Source organism: Phacochoerus africanus, chromosome 1 (assembly GCF_016906955.1).
Source record: "Phacochoerus africanus isolate WHEZ1 chromosome 1, ROS_Pafr_v1, whole genome shotgun sequence".
Classification (NCBI taxonomy): Eukaryota; Metazoa; Chordata; class Mammalia; order Artiodactyla; family Suidae; genus Phacochoerus; species Phacochoerus africanus.
The window spans coordinates 155,983,491-155,998,039 of record NC_062544.1 but is presented as its reverse complement, the minus strand read 5'-3'; the positions used below and the strand labels follow the sequence as shown (position 1 = coordinate 155,998,039).

The 14,549-nt window shown below is 54.7% G+C and overlaps 1 protein-coding gene across 1 annotated transcript in view; it reads left to right on the top strand.

Moving 5' to 3' along the window:
* The window catches only part of KY (kyphoscoliosis peptidase), a 46,574-nt gene extending 32,665 nt beyond the window's left edge, over positions 1-13,909 (top strand). Inside the window, exons 9-11 of the mRNA XM_047754674.1 lie at positions 6,096-6,284; positions 7,948-8,138; positions 11,898-13,909. Coding sequence (XP_047610630.1) covers positions 6,096-6,284; positions 7,948-8,138; positions 11,898-12,796 — 1,279 coding nt within the window. The 3' untranslated portion in view covers positions 12,797-13,909. The remainder of the gene's footprint in view (positions 1-6,095; positions 6,285-7,947; positions 8,139-11,897) is intronic.
* Positions 13,910-14,549: the final 640 nt, after the last annotated feature.

The following is a 14,549-nucleotide window of genomic DNA, read 5'->3' as shown; positions in this document are numbered from 1 at the left end:
CTGATTTATCTCTGCTTAGTTGTTAGGGTGGCCTCTTAGCAAGAGTTGTGTCCACATGACCATCGTTACTTCTGCTCGTCCATTCTGCTTCCCTGCGGTGGCCTCATTAAAGACTGATTTAATAAAGTAATTTGGAGGGGAATGCAGATATTATTGCCCATTTCCTCCTTGTCTTTCCCAAGTAGCCATTGTGCCTTTTTCGTGAGTGCTATTGCTTGTAACTGCTGGTCCAGCTTCTTCCTGACTTTCCGTGGTCCAGCACAAAGGTGTCTCCTTGGGTCTCAGGTCCCCCACAGCCTTTGTGAATTCTGCTTCATTCCCTGGCAGGGGCCAAGCCTCACTCCCCAAAATCCTGCCCCTGCATCAGCCTCCAGTTGTAATTCCTCCCCTGTTATCTCGGCGCTAGCATCACCAGCCAGTGGGTTTTCCAAGGACTTCCAAGAAAGCCAGGGGAGCTTATTACCAGTTTGAGGCTTTGATGCTGAAGAGTCTGGTTGTTACCCATCAGATGTCAGTCAGTTTTCCATGAATCCCCAGCTGTCACAGTGGCGTGCTGCTGCTCAGCACTATGTCCCAGACGATCCCAGAACATCCCTGGGTTCCAGAGGCCCCAGAGGCTGGGAGAGGTGGGTTTACTGAATAACTGTAAATTACCCCCATCATATGCAGCTTCAGAAAGGGGCATGTAAACTCCCCCATGCTTACAGATTCACCAAAGGGTAGCGCTTACGAAGATGAATTATGTCACAATAGCAAACCAGCCTTTAACTTCACTCTGGAGGTCCCCCAGATATTTATAGACTAAACCACATCTCGGTGTACAAAAGGACTGGTGCAGTGCAGAGCCTCTTGAGCTGTGCATCAGGACAAATGAGGCCTGGTGCTGCTCTGGCCCCTGGCCCGCTATGTGTCCCCAGGCAAGTCAGTCTCCCTCTCCGAACTGCCAATTCCCCACTTGTCAGAGAGGAGGCCCCTGAAGTCAACCTCAAAAGACGCTAAACAGGGCTTGGATGTGAGAATTATTACCGTGGTGACAGTCACTGACCTCACCATGGTGGTATAAGAAAAGGGAAGGGGGACCAGATGGCAGAAATATCAAAACACTGTCAAATTTACAAGAAATCAACTACATAAATTGTGAAACCAAAGTCATGGTTATGCCTGTCCTGCTGCAGTGTGGAAATCAAAGGGTGTTTTTTTGTTTTTTGGTTTTTTGCCAGTTTAGAATTTACCTTCATTGGAATAATATGAACTTTCGTGAGCACCAGTGTTTCAGGAACAGCAAGGCCCTAAAAGTTATAATTCACGTGTTTGCCCAAACTGACCATTGAGCCTAAGGTTAAATGAAACCATGCTTCTGGATTTTATGATTAGAAATAACAATGTTTTCATTAATGTTTATTAAAAAAAAAAAAAAGAACATGCTTCTCTGCCTCTCCTACAGCTCCCATCCTTCCCACCCTCCTTGCCTTCCATGTGGCTCAGACATCCTGGGAGAAGCAGTCAGTGCAGAAAGTCTGCCAAGGTCAGGGGCTGATGTGTCCCACCCCAGGCAGCTCAGCCACCCTGCTGCCCCTGGAGCCACTCATGTCTGTATAAAACGTCAGTCACATGGAGTTCCCTGGTAGCTCAGCAGGTTCAGGATCCGGCATTGTCACTGCCGTGGCTCAGGTTACTGCTGTGGTGCATGTGGGTTCCATCCCTGGCCTAGGAACTTCTGCATGCCATGGGCTCGGCCAAAAATAAATAAATAAATAAAAGGACAGTCACAGTCTGGATCACCTCCTCAATAATACCAGTGGCACTGAGATTTTCAAAACTGTCAAAAGTAAAACCCAAGATTCTGCAGCCTGTTTTTAGATATGTCTCCTTGGGTGATATTTTAGGCACTAGGCTGGTTGGTCAGAGCTCTTTAAGAGGTGGAAATGTTTCTTGTCCTCCACCCCTTCTCCAGTGTTCTCCCAGCTCTTTCCAGCAGATTCCTCCTCCTTTGGGTTCCCTCGAGGGCTGTGCTTATCACTAGCATTTTAGTGACAGTTCACATATCTTCCCCCCACCACCTCTCAGCACATCTAGGGTAGCCAGTGAGCTTTCTTTTTAGAATATTAGAATTTGTTATGTCACAGTCTATTTTGAAATGATATGACATGTGATAGTATTCCCTGGTGCCTGGTACAGTACTTTGCACGGAGTGTATACAGTCGGCAACCTTTGGATGACATGAGACAGTGGTGGGTTATCCTGACTGATGATTGGCAGCTGGAATTACTAGTTCCATACTTCTGCATGAGAGTTATGGACTATTAACAATAATGCTTTCCATGATGACTTCTTTGTCCAGTTCATCTCACACATTGCTGCCAGGTAATGAAATATCCTCATATCATAGTCAGGCATGGCAGAAGCTTACAGCCGAGGGGGTTTTATTCATCTTTCTTCTGCCCCAGGCATTCCCCAAGGCCCTCCCAGTTTCTCCTCGGCCTGTCAGAGGAGAATCAATCCCTAGAGATCATTTAATGCAGCCTTTCGTTTTACCCATGGTGAGTCTGGCAAGATCACACTGGAGTGAGTCCTGCTGCCCAGCTCTCCTGCTCCGCCCAGTCACCACCCCCTGCAGCCCCAAGCCCTCTGGGAGAACCTCCGGCAGTTCACATCCCTGTCCTCCAGCCCTTTCCACCCTTGGGGCTGCGCTCTCACTCCTAGTGCCCCCCCCTCCCCCCGCTGGGTGCTCAAGTCTCATTTTGGTTTTTTTTTTTTGAGTGAATAATAATATAGCCATGTTTTTAGCTTTATTTAAAACTATCTACAAGTTGAACAACCTTTTTAAGCACTTTTTTTGGTTTTTGTTTTGTTTATTGTAGTTGATTTACAATGTTCTGTCAATGTCTGCTGTGCAGCAAAGTGACCCAGTTATACATACATATACATTCTTTTTCTCACATTACCCTCCATCATGTTCCATCAAAAGCCAGTATACAGATCTACAAGGAAAAAAAAAAACAAACTTATTTTAAAAGTGACGATAAACATAAGGAACAGCAAAAGGATAAACATGAAGATGTTTAAAAAGGACATCGAAATCATAACATGTGGGGAAGGAAAGTAAGAAAACCCAGACTCTTTTTTTCTGGAATGGGTGCTCCAGTCTTACCTCCACTCCCTCCCCTGCCCGGGGACAGGCTTCTCCCAGGAGGACACTCAGGCAGAGCTGGAGCCGTGCCCGCATCAGTACTGTCTTAGCGCAGCACCTGGAGGCCGCATGGGTGCTCAGAGCCTCCTCCTTCCTCCCTTGACTCCAGGCTCTGGGGGTAGGAGGAGCATTGCATGGGCCTTGGCTCCCCCCACCCCCCCACCCCGTTTTCTGCAAAGCAGCCCCTTCTCCAAACGCTTCTTCTGTCGTTCTGGTGCTCTGCATCCTCTCCACATCATCCTAGAAATTCACGTGCAACAGCATTCTGGGCAAGAAAGGAAAATAAATCACCGAAGCATGTCATTTTCAAGTAATATTTATGGATTTTTTTTTCCAATTCAAAAAGTAACAAACACATAGTCATTATTGAAGTTTTTTTAAAAATAGAGGGAAGCATAAAGAAAGTTAAAATCACCTATAATCCCATTACCAAGAGACCAGATGACTTCTGCACTGTCTCTGACTCTGCCCTCCCCCTCTGTCTGTGGTTCTCCGTACACACACACTCTCACGCACACACACAGAGGCATTATGCTGATGGTGGGGGTTTATAGGCACTTGTCAATAACAGTGTGTCAGAGGCATTTCTTATCTTACTAAATATTTTTCACAGCGTCCCTTCTCCTAACCTACTTTCCGAGTGCACAGAGCCCTGCCTCCTACGGGAGAGCCCCCCAACCCCGTCCCTCCATCCCCCACCTCTGGCCTTGCACATAACCGTCCCCTCTCTGCTGGCTCTTTCCTCTAAGGCTATAAGCTCACTTGATCACCCATCCTGAGAACAAACGCTCTGGACCATGCATCCTATTGCAGCTAAAAGAGGAGGGGGCTCTCCAGGTGTGCGGGCTGTACCTCTCCTGGGCCTCCTGTGAGAGTCGCTGTTGGCTTTTTCAGCGGAAGATCCTAACATATGGATCTAGTTTCACTTGCTCCCTGCCCTGTGCCCCCGCTCAAGTGCTCCTGAAATCCTTCCCACAGGGCACAGCCAGTCTGTTCTCTAGAATTTCTCAGACAGCCTGGGAGGCCTGCACCTGCTTTTGCAAAGCGGCAGGCAGAAGTTGAGGTGGGGGCTGCAAAACTTTCCAGCCTATAAGGAGCCTCAGCAGAGCACGCTTGCCCCCAGCAGGAAAGGGGAGTTCAAGCCGCATGGGGACATGCAGAGACCCTTGGCGGGGTAGAATTTGGTAGTTAGAGGCTCCATGGTTTGCCTCCCTAACTCTCACAACAAATGATATGTAGATAGAGACAAGGAATATTTAACCCAATATTCTGCTCATTGGTAATTAAACGTTTGTGTTATATATGGAAAATTTCCCCGTTCCTACCCTGAATGCGTGGCCATCTCACCCCCATTACCCTGAGGCTCCATGGCCTCTTGTTTAGAGCACCTGGGGCTGCAGACCTGCTTCCCAAAGGGACCCTGGCTGCCCAGGGCCACCTCCCCGAAACAGGCCCAGCAACACACAGAGCGCAGCCTGGGCTCCTGTGAGGGGAGGAAGGATCAGCTGGCAGCTTGTGCTGAGCCCCATCCAAGGGGCTGCCACGCACACCCTGGATTCACTGGTGTGGGTGTTGATCACACTAACCTTCCACATTGAAAGGAAAGTGTCTTGAAAAAGGAGCACTAACTCACAGAAGGACCCAGAAGGGCTAGCATGGAGTGTCCCCTGCGTCAGAAGAGCAGCCCACCCCTCAGCTGTCATGCAGAGGGACAGGGCTGCTGAAGGAGAAGGCCAGCTGGGAGTTCCCCTTGTGGTGCAGCAGAAATGAATCTGACTAGGAACTATGAAGTTGTGGGTTCAATCCCTGGCCTCGAGTTGTGGGGTTAAGGATCCGGTGTTGCGGTGAGCTGTGGTGTGGGTCGCAGACGCAGCTCAGATCTGGTGTTGCTATGGGTGTGGTATAGGCCGGCAGCTGTAGCTCCAATTTGACCCCTAGCCTGGGAACCTTCATATGCCGCAAGTGCAGCCCTAAAAAGAAAAAAAAAAAAAAAAGGAGAAGGCCAGGTAGCCATGGCAGGACTCTCAGGATGCTTGCTGTGACTGCGGAGTGATGCCCATAGCCTAGGTCTGGCCCTCAGGGTTTCAGCTACAAGTGCCCAGATTATAGCTTGCCCATGATCTCTGTGGTCCCCAGAGGTGACCAGTGTCCATCCCCCACTGTCCAGGCCAGCTTGGTTGTGAGTGGTGAGGGAACACACTCTCAAGGGGACCTTGATAAAAACTCGGGCTGACTGGTCAGCATTTCCAGCTGGAATGACAGCTACAGGGGAATCTGAAGCTGTGGCCAGAGCAGTCAGTCAGCAAATGCCCTTAATGCACTATGGTGGCCCTGGCAGTGGGCCTGTCCTCCCCACGTCTCAGAGACCCCGGCTGGCCTGCCCCAGGGGTCCCCACACAGGGTCCATGGGCTGGACGTGGTGAGGGGAGTGGCCTCAGCTTTCTCTTGCATCCTCAGATCCAGCACTGCCACCTAGACCCCGATCCCCAGTCACATATCTAGAGTCACTCTGGATCTTCAAGGACATCATTGTCACCCTGGTTTCCTTGCTCACCAGGCGATCCTTGCTGTCGCACCTCCATCCTCCTGCAGACTCACAGCAGAGCCCTCAGGCAGTCTCTGGGGAGAAACATTCCCAAGTGCTTTGTACAGTTGGAGGGAGGAGCAGACAGTGGGGGCTGCAGCTAGTCTGCCTGGTGGGACCAGCAAGCCCTGTGCCCCAAGTCCCCCAGATCCGCAGATAAAAGCCCTCAGGCTGTATATATGTGACTATGCGAGAGGCAGGGAGGGATTGAGGGACAGCAGACATGCCTAAGGCCTGAGGCCACAGACAGACTGGGATTTGGGGGGGGGTACTGGGAGCTGCCTCTCAGAGCCTCTGTCCACCCCACCTCCCGCCCCCCAGGATCGCTGGAGTGCAGTGTATGACTGTGCCTGGCTACTCCAAGGGCTTTGGCTACCAGCCAGGGCAGAGCTTCTCTGGGGAGTTTGACCACGCCTGGAATGCCGTGTACCTGGAGGGGAGATGGCACCTGGTGGACAGCACCTGGGGCAGTGGCCTGGTGGATTCCGCCACCTCCAAGTTCACCTTCCTGTAAGTACAGGCTCGGTTCCACAGGGTCCTAGGAAATGATCCGTGGAAATGGGGCAGGTGCGAGGTTGCATGAGGAGCAGGTAGAGAAGGCCCAGTGGGAGGGGAAGGAGGGCCAAGGGGCCTCTGTCTGCTGCTGGCTGCCCCCACTCTTCCTCCAGCTCAGGGGTGAGCTAGTTCCAGGCCAGTGAAGGGCCTGATCTTTTTGTCCTGACCTTTAGACCCTCCACTGTCTAAAGCCCCCTCTGGCTCCCCAGCTCCCCCCTCCACCCAAGCTCTAACAGCATAGTGTTCATTCACAGGCCAAGTGTGAGCAAAGGCAGGGCAGCCCCTCTAAGCATCTGCAGGTTCCCCTGAGGTCCTTGGCCATTTTACTGTGCGTTACATGCACAGGTGCTAGAATTCTCTCCTGCTGCCTCCCAAACACTGGGGCTCTGCTTCCTCATCTCTGGGCTAATGGGGCTGTATCTTACCTCTGAGGAAGGGGCTCTGGTTTGTGGAAAGGGGTGCTGGGATGTGCAGGCACCCTGGCCACTGTGGGGCAGGGTGGCTGGGATACTGAGGGCTGAAGCATGTCCATCCTCCAAGGCTCTGGCCTTAACCATGACATTTGTGCTGGATCTTAAAGTCCATCAGCAGCTCAGATGCCTTTTCACCCAGAAAAACAAGAGCATTGTCTCATCTATGCAGTTTAAATCCTGACAGTCCTGGAGTTCCCGTCGTGGCGCAGTGGTTAACGAATCCGACTAGGAACCATGAGGTTGCGGGTTCGGTCCCTGCCCTTGCTCAGTGGGTTAATGATCCGGCGTTGCCGTGAGCTGTGGTGTAGGTTGCAGACGCGGCTCGGATCCCGCGTTGCTGTGGCTCTGGCGTAGGCCGGTGGCTACAGCTCCGATTCAACCCCTAGCCTGGGAACCTCCATATGCCGTGGGAACGGCCCAAGAAATAGCAACAACAACAACAACAACAACAACAAAAAAAGACAAAAAAAAAATCCTGACAGTCCTGCACGCAGGGCAGACACGAGTGCACACACACATACACGTATGTGCAGGACACATCCGGTCACACCTCTCCTTTGCTACATTAGTTCTGGGCACTGCTCACTTGGGGCCGAGTGAAGGCACCCCCGTCTCAGAGGAGTCCCCTGTTCTTCTCCTGATCCCCATCACTGGCCTCCAGAGAGCCGCATCTAGGTGGCTCCAGGGGCCACATCAGGGCTTCCCACCTACACAGCTGCTCACGCTGGGTGTGGACAGAGCCCGTGCACCAGGCTTTCCCTCCCCGTCTTCCTGCCACTCCACTGGCACCTGGTCTGTGGGTCACGGCTTTGCTCCCTTTAAATCTCTTTGGCTTTGAGAGCAGGGAGAACTCTTTCTCCGTGTGGACACAGCCCCACCTGGGCTGTGGCCTTCTCTTAAAAGTGGCCTCGGATCCTGCCTTGCCTTCTCTTTCTGGAAGCAACCCCTGAGGGAGCACATGCACGGCCCACGGTAGTGTTGGAGATGGTGCCTCTTCCCGTTGACATGCGGGCGGGACCTCTCCTGTGGATGTGTCAGCCCAAGGAAGGCCCTGAGGACCCCCTGTGAGCTCTCCGCTCCGTGCCCCCTGTGCAGCCAGGACCTGCTCCCCCCACATGGCTACTAACCAGCTTGTCCCCCTCCAGCTACAATGAATTCTACTTCCTCACCCATCCTGCTCTGTTCATCGAGGACCATTTCCCAGACAACAAGAACTGGCAACTGCTCAAACCTCCTCAATCCCTGAGGCAGTTTGAAAACAACATGTATCACAAGAGCGAATTCTACAACAAGGGGATGCTGAGTGCCCAACCGGAGACCTCCATCATCAAGACAGGTAACCAGAGCCTGGGGGCTGCCCTGCCAGGACCCAGCTTGTGTCAGCTGTACATGGAGTTGCGGGGTGGGGGGGCGGGGGGGGGCAGTGCACGGCAACTGAGGCTGCCCAGGCCATCAGGCCATCAGGACAGGACAAGGCCTCGGGTCACATTTAGAAGGACCAATGCCCCTCACTCCAGCATAAACCAAGACGGGGATGTGATGAGGTCTGTGGCTCAGTGTGTCAGGGAGCCAGGGCTGGTGGGGGGTCGCTCTCAGCTCACACACAGGGAAAGGGCTGCCTCACCTCCCAGCTCAGGTGCCCAACAGAAGCTCCCGACTCCTGGCACAGAGTGTGTTTGGCCCAGCAGAGCCAGGATCTGCATGTCAGTGGACTAACCAGCCGGTGGGGGAGCAGCGGGGTTCTCTCAGGACAGAGCACTGGGGGGCTTTCTTAAGGACGTAGCCACTGGGCTGAATGTTGGGAGCTGGAGAGCAGGCATCACAGGATACAGGGACAGACGTGTTCCAGGAAGGACACATCAAGGCCCCCAAGGCCTGAGCTCAAGCCCCCAGAGGTAGGTGCCACCTGGCCTTGCACAGCTGTCTCTTACTGCGCTGGATGCCTGCTGGTCCCGCCCACGGCTTTGCCTCTTTTTGTCCTGGAGGCAGGGCCAGCCTCATCCAAGTGACTTCCCTGGGCTAGGCAGTACAGGGACTGGAGCTGAGCTATCCTCGGGGCTGGCCTGGACTGACGTTCGCTCCCCACCTCCCCACAGGGGCCACAGGCAGCCCATTGGGTATGTTTGTGAACTATGAGGCATGTGGGGGGCCGGGCTTAGGAGGCCCAGAACCATAGTGCAGGGCTTAGCCCAGAGAGGTCAGTGCACCTCACACTTCCGCCAAGGGCTGTGGGCCCCGTCTCTGCCCCCCAAGGGCCTGTGTGCTCCCAGGAGGGAAGACCTGAGCTCACCCAGCATTAGCACAGCGGGTCGGGGGTCTGCGGGTGAGCCTTACCCCACACTGCAAGGCCATGGGGGCACCAGAACACAGGGGCCCCCACATTCGTCCCTGCTGATTTGTCCCTTCCACCTCATAGCAGTCTCCTTAACCAGGTTGCTGAGCTCCTGAATACTTTTTAAAACCGCAAATACCTGGCAGCTCCCGCTGCTAAAATAACAGCATGAGGCTGCCATCGCTGAGTTCGGCTTCTGTGGTGATGTCAGACAGGGCGGGAGGGGCCAGCGTGCTCTTCTGGCTGTCATAGGCCTTGGGGCCATGGGAGGAATCGGCCAGGCCACACCAGAAGATCGCTACCAAGGAGTTTGCCTTTTCAAGAGACAGAAATGTAAACGTTAGGTTTCTCAATCTATAGTAAAGCTAAAATTTGCTTGCATATTCATGAAGCATATTTAAAGACTGTTTCTTTGCTGGAGCGAGTTTTGTTAAGAGTGGAGATAGGAAGAAAGCAGAGAGGGAAAACTGTGGTGGGCCTAAGACAGGAGGGAGGGGAGGGCGAGAGAGGGTTGGGGAGGGGCGAGGGGAGGCGGTCACAGGCTCCCCACCGTTTATTTCAAGGCTTCCCAGCCATTCGACTCACCTTTGCCAAGAGTTCCCTGAGCCAGGTGCCCTGGCCAGACCTGCGACATGGCAGGAAAGGAGGCAGGAGAAAGCCCTTCCCCATGGCGCCTGCATCCAGCAGGGGGAATAGATGTTACAGCAGCACTAAGTTCCCTGAAGGAGATGCAGGGCCAGGAGAGAGGCTTCCAGGCAGCTCAGCCTCACAATCAGCTAGGGTGCAAGATGGAGCAGAACAGCGGCTATGAGCAGTTGAGGGCTGAGACAGCTCTGCCCACCCCCCACCCCACAAGTTGTCTTAGAAGAGGAAGTGAGGGGAGAAGAGGGATACAACTGAGAAAGGCTGATAACAAGTCTGCTGTTCTTGGTCACTTTCCTTTGGCGGTTACCCTGGGACAGGTGTCCCACTGTGGCTGATGGCAGTGGAGGAGTGTAGACAAAGAAAATAGCACAGAAGCACAAAGAAACTCACAATTAGTGTGCCGGAAAGGGAAGGGATCAGGTGACAGTCAGAGGGGTGGAGAGAGAGCCAGGCCAGGTCGGTGATGGATGCAAGGGGAGGAGAGGACTTCCAGGAGGGCATGGACAAGAACCTCCAAGGAAGTCACTGGTCACCTGTCGAGCGGGGACAGAGGTCAGATTTCAGAGAACTGAATGAGTGGAGGAGAACTGCAGTGGGAAGGGTTTGGGAGAAGATGGCCAGTGAGGAGTTGGCAGTGCCTGAGAAGGCAGGGAAAGCCTTCTAGACAGAGGAGCCATGAAGAAGGCAAGGGGAGAGGCCCCTGGTGCCCCCAGCCCACAGCCCGCTGCCTGCGTGGGGACTGTCACTCCCATCATGGGAGGTAACACAATGCAGGAGCTGAGCAGCCTGGAGTCAGGGCACCTCGTGGCTGTTTCTGTGGGAAGTCGCGGGACACTTGTCCTAGAGACCAGGCATGGCTTTCTGCCTCCCCAGCAGGGCCACTGGACCCCCGACTGGGGAAAGCTCACTAGGGAGCATGGATCAGATGCTAGTCTGGTCCTTCCTTTGTGTTCATCCACAAATGGAGCTGCGGGGGTGGCTGGGACAAATAGCAGGTGATCGGCTTCTGAGAGAAAGGCAGGGCGAGGCCCTTAGAGAAGCCCTGCCCCTCCCTGGGGTCCTGCGAGGCAGAGGGGACCAGGCAGGGGAGTGCTTCTGGACTGCAAAGATGGAGAACTGACTCCCTGACCCCCACACAGTGACTGGGACAAAGGAAGACAGCACTAAGGGGCAAGGGGAGAGGCAGGGAGGGGTGTGGATGCAGAAGAGCCTCCCATGCACTCACTGACTCCATTCAAGAAGCCTGGGGTGGGGGAGAGGGATGCAAGTAGACAGCCCTGCCCCTTGAGCACAGGAGGGAGGCCATTTCAAGTGGGGTTTTTGTTTTGTTTTTTGGTATTTTTGTCTTTTTAGGGCCGCACTGGCAGCATATGGAGGTTCCCAGGCTAGGAGTCTAATCAGAGCTGTAGCCGCCGGCCTACACCACAGCCACAGCAATGCAGGATCCAAGCTGTGTCTGCGACCTACACAACAGCTCATGGCAATGCTAGATCCTTAACCCACTAAGTGAGGCCAGGGATCGAACCCACAACCTTGTGGTTCCTGGGCAGATTCGTTTCCCCTGCACCATGATGGGAACTCCCCAAGTGGTTTTTAAGGTAAGGAGTTGACATGACAGCTGTGACACTGTGAGGACCAGATGCTGTAGAGATCAATGTGAAATCAAGTCTTGTGACTTGGAGGTGACAGACAAAGTGTGGCTCTCGAACCAGGGCCCTCCTTGCCCCTCAGCCCTCTCCCCTGACCAGGAACTAGGCTAAGCCTTCATGCAACTTTCATCCAATGTGAATCAAATGGGCCAAGTGAGCACATACAACTGGGGGGCAGATTTTTTTTCCTGAGACCTCCCAGCTTTCAGCTTCCAAAGAGAACCACCCAGAGCAGTAGGGGAAGCCTTCCAGCCATGTGCTGCCACCAGCTTCTATCATGTTCAGTGAGGCCACATTGGTGTCTTAAGAATATCATGGTAGATATTTACACCACGGAAATGGGGGGTGGGGTGGGGGCAGACGCTGTAAGTCAGGGTTCCCCCCCCCCAGAGATTCCGCTGTTAAACATTTACCAGCACATCAGCCCAGGCCACACCCCTCTCACCTGACCTTGACTCTCTCTGCACAGTGAACGGGAAGGCCACGGTCACCATCGAGAGCTGTGCCCCAACGCTATTCATGTTTATGCTCAACGGCAAGCAGGAGCACGGGCTGCTGAGCCTCAGGAAGAACGGGATGAAGCTGGAAGTGTACCCTCCAACCGTGGGCACCCACAAGCTGCAGATCTTTGCCAAAGGCAACTCGGAGATCTACAGCTCGGTGCTGGAGTACACGCTCAAGTGCCACTATGCAGACATCGACGTCCGGCTGCCCGCTGAGCTGCACCAGCCCGTGGGCCCCAGCTGGTTCTCGGAGCAGATGGGCATCACGAAACCATCCCACCCCGAGCCCGTCATCTACACCAGTGATGGGCGCTGCTCCATCAGCTTCGGCGTGGAGGAGGGCATCAGTGTCCTGGCGTCGCTTCATGGGGACGACGGCCCCATCACTGAAGAGACGCAGCGACGCTACATCTTCCAGCTGCACCGGGAGAAGCACACGGAGCTGAAAGTCCAGCTGCCCCACGCTGGCAAGTTCGCCCTCAAGATCTTCGTCAAGAAGAGGCAGGAACCGGGCAACTACATCTTCGTCTTCAATTACCTCCTGTGCTGCACCAACACGAAGGTGAACTGGCCCGTGTTCCCTGAGAGCTTCGGCAACTGGGGGCAGGACAATGAGCTGCTGGAGCCCCTATCAGGCGTGCTTCCTGCCAACCGCAACGTCCCGTTCAAGCTGAAGCTGCACGGTGTCGCCAAAGCTCTGGTGAAGGGACAGGACACGTGGCCGCTGACCCTAAACCACGAGGGCTACTGGGAGGGCAGCTGCAGCACGGCCGGCTGCCAGGAGGTCTACGTCATGGTGCTGGAGAATGCCAACCACAATTTCTACTCCTACATCCTGAAGTACAAGGTGAACGACACCCAGTGAGAGCCTGGCCCAGGGCAGCACACAGAGCCCCGGACACACCACTGAGTCTGCATGGAATCCCTTCTGGGCCTCTGCCTCCGTCTCCCTGTTCTGCCGCGGAAGCTGCGATATTTGTGTTCTGGTGGCTGAGGCGACAGAGGCAAAGGCCCTTTAGAAGACAAAGGTGCTATGTAAATCCAAGGTATTGTCAACTCTACACCACTGCCCAGATGCCCCCTTCTCATGCTGATGCTGTTGTTGTTCTAGGGCCGGTGGGAAAGCAAGGACACTGCCCGGGCTGAAAGCTTTTCCCTGCAATGGGGAGAGAGGAGAGGGCATGCTCTGGGAGGCTGCGTTATCCTGAATCCTAGAGCCCCTTTCAAGGAGCATCACTGTGTTTCTCCCAGACGCCGGAGCGGAGGTTGGACAATCATCTTTTTTCCCAGACCTGACCGTCTTCCGCATTCCTGCGGCTGCATCTTTCTCTTCCAGGGCCCGAGAAGGAAGGTGTGGGAGAGGAAGCAGACCATCCACAACCCCTGTATATGCCAGGAATGTGGCAACAGGAAAGTTATGGGAGATGCCAAGGCAGCCAGTGCCTGCTCTTGGGTGTCCTGGGTGGGAGGCAGAGGACAAAGAACACTTTGCCCTCCTGCCGTCTGAGTCTAAGGGTCTAGGCCTCTGCTCTCAGAGGGATTAATTCGGTCCAATCCGTCTAACTGGCTCCTCCAGGCCCTCTCAGAGCCTGTGCCTTAGGCCCACCCTGCACCTTCCCCAGGGAGCCTTAGGAGGCTACTGGGCCCTTGGGGAGCCCTGGTGATAACCCTAAACAAAGACCAAGACAGAGAGGTCAGGTGAGGGAGTGATGAGAATGCTGCCAGGCCCCACTCCCCGGCCCCCAGATTCCTACCACCAAAGCCACACCTGGGAGGACTTTGACCTGCCTGGGAGTGGTTTCTGTGCTTGTCCCTTCCATCCCTTCTCAGACAAAAGAGACCCCCAGGGCCCTCCCTCTGTAGGGATGTTCAGAGCCCCTTGTCTGCTCAGGCCTGAGAAGGCTTGGCTGCCCAGCTGGCCCTTAGCAGCATCTCCGGCCAGCGTTGCCATGGCAACAGTGGACCGTCTGGCTCCAGTGAGGGCGGGGGGCGGGGGGGGGGGGGGAGAAGGGGGGGATGGAGAGGCCCTGAGAGGCCCTGCGTGTCCGCTGCAGCACCATCCCAGCATGTGGAGACATTGAAGGTGCTCCCTCCTGCCCTCCTGGCTTCTCCAGCTCTACAGCCCCTACCTGTCAGTGCCTTGGCCCCTGAGGGCCAGCTCTGCCCAGCTTTCCCCCCAGGCTGCTGCTCTAAATGCCCCCAACTTCAGCCACAGTCAGAGCCGGCCCAGGATCCTCGGCCCCCTGTACCTTCCTCCTCACATCTGTGTATGCAGCAAGTGGAACACTTAATAAGCACCAGGTACCGTGTCATGCTGACCCTTCACGATGGGACTGCAAAGAAAGCCAAGAGGCCCTGCCCTAGTCATCCCAGAGCTCAGGGTAGGTGGCAGCAGCCTCCACGGCCCAGGCCTGTCTCAAGTTCCAGGCTCCCAACACTTCAGTCCATCATCCTCTTGGGGTTCCCCCCCCCCAAAGACCCCACCCCCCACTGTCCCCCAGCATGGACCCACCCGGTTCAGAGCAATGTTACGGGTGCCCATCCTCCATCAAGCCGGTGGCCCTGGCGCATGAAGGCAGTACACCATGGGGGGCTGAGCTTCCCTGGCCTGTGTCCAG